The sequence below is a fragment of the Mytilus californianus genome, unplaced genomic scaffold (genome assembly GCF_021869535.1).
Source record: "Mytilus californianus isolate M0D057914Y unplaced genomic scaffold, xbMytCali1.0.p SCAF_9, whole genome shotgun sequence".
In the NCBI taxonomy this organism is placed as follows: domain Eukaryota; kingdom Metazoa; phylum Mollusca; class Bivalvia; order Mytilida; family Mytilidae; genus Mytilus; species Mytilus californianus.
In genome coordinates this window covers 19501900-19504040 of record NW_026262745.1, presented here as the reverse complement: position 1 = coordinate 19504040, position 2141 = coordinate 19501900, and the positions used below count along the sequence as shown (strand labels likewise).

At 34.5% G+C, this 2141-nt stretch overlaps 1 protein-coding gene across 1 annotated transcript; it reads right to left on the bottom strand.

Moving 5' to 3' along the window:
• Positions 1–380: 380 nt before the first annotated feature.
• LOC127715801 (matrix-remodeling-associated protein 5-like) lies at positions 381–1580 on the bottom strand. The gene has a single exon (XM_052221940.1). The coding sequence runs from the start codon at positions 1578–1580 to the stop codon at positions 381–383; it is 1200 nt and encodes a 399-aa protein (XP_052077900.1).
• Positions 1581–2141: the final 561 nt, after the last annotated feature.

Sequence of the window (2141 nt, the reverse complement as noted above, 5' to 3'; positions counted from 1 at the left end):
TGGCTGGGCAGGCAAAACAATAAAACAGTGTGAAATTTCAAAATTTGGACAAATACTAAAACAACGCTGAAAATTTACTAGCAATTACTAACATTTTAATTGAATCTAAACTTATTTGGCTCAAAATCAGACATTAAATCATGATACATTTATCACACCTGTTTACAACAGAAAATAATGCTTACAAGTTATTTTTTATTTGACAAATCATGGTTCTTTTTAATTAAAATGAAAATTTGAATCAATACAAAGAATCAATAATTTAATGTCATCAACAGCAAAGTAAAGCTAAATTCAACGCAATAATCAACAGTTTTCATATAATGGTTTCTTTTTTTTTCATAGTCAAATGCAGTAAATTTCAAAGCGGTCAATCTTTATTACATGAGAAGTTGGCATGCAATAGCTGTGCATACAACTAAGACAAAGTAACCAACGCTTTCTGTAATTTGCGGAGCGGAATTCTTTTCTGGAGTTTTCAAAGTTGTATCTGTTGTTACAATGGGTAAAAATTCAATTACCACGACCTTTGATGACACATTTCTAGTAGCAGCCTTTGACGATGTTGTTGACGTAGCTGTTCTGATCGGTGGCGTTGTTGTGATTGTTGTAAGTGTCGTGTTGTCTGTCGTTACAATGGTTGTTCTGATTGGTGTCGTCGTAGTGATTTTGTGTGGTGTCGTGGTTGTTGTTGTTTTCATTTTAGGTGATAAAATAACATTAACATAAACAGCTCTTTGATCTTCGCCGAACTTAGATGATACCGACAACGTCCAGTTGCCACGATCGGCTGACGATGTGCTCGCCATATACAAACTGCCATTGACGTACACATTTTGGTCATTTTGTTGTAAAGGAGAAGACACGAAAGATGTTCCAGTCGGATTTATCCACGTGACAGTGGTTGAATCGCCTTTTATCGTGCAGTTTATAAATACAGCAGAACCTGCATTCACTGTTACTTTTGTTTTGTCACAATATAAAATCTTTGGAAGTATCGGTTCTAGTTTTGGATCAGGGACATTGATTAATGAAATGTACTTAAGATTTGCAGGTGTATCGCAAATAATGTTTCCTATACTAAACACGGAACTGAAAGATACTGACATGTTTTTCAGCCATTTAATTTCCGAGTTACATTTCCAAGGGTTATTTCCCAGATTTATGCTCCCTTTGTTTGTTTCTATTTGTATAGATAGTGTCGACATATTAGACGGAATTGTTGTTAGTTGATTTCCAGAAAGATCGATATGCTTCAAATTTGTCAGCGACGATAGAACAGTCCAGTACAGTGTTTTTAATTTATTGCCATGAAGATCAAGGGTGGCAAGACTATGCAGCGATTTAAGCAAATTTAAATCAAACGTATCCAAGTCCATTTCGCCTAAATGTAGCTCTAATAAAGTTGGCAATCCGTTAAATGCATTTGGTTTAATGTCACAGTGTTTGTTACCGGTCAGTTCGAGTGTTGTTAACTTTGTCAATCCTTGAAACGACTGTTGTGTTAATATCTTAATTTTGTTGAATTCTAAATTTAATGTTTTTAATTCGGGTAATGTTCTAAATGCTCCAGCGTCCATTGCATCAATCCCGCAATACCTCAATATTAAATGCGACATTCTGGAAGATAAAAACGTAGATGGATTGAAATGCCCAAATGAATTCGGACTAGATGCACTGCCTGAAATTGCCAAAGCTGTGATTGCTGTCGGAAGATTGTTTGGAACTCCGCTAATTTGGGTGAATGCACAAATCGTTACCTTTGCCGAACATTTACATCCTTGACGGCACTGCTGACTTTGAACGGATGAAACTAGCTGAACAAATAATATCGCTTTTATAAATTGTAAATACATGGTTATTAATAAAAAATAATTTGAACTGGGTAGTATATCAATTATAATTAATCCTCTGTTTAATAACAAAAATAAGAAGAGTCTTTCTCCATTCTTCTGTTTCTATCAGTAAACTTTTGGACAATTTGGATCAATGATACTGCAATCCCTGTTAAATTGTAACAGAAATGATCACGTGACATAATTTTTAAAGGTCTAAATATCAGGTGCTAGGATTCCTCCCTATTTTTTAGTAACTATTCTCAAAAAGCTTTAAAAATAATCCCATTTAGCTGTCATTACATG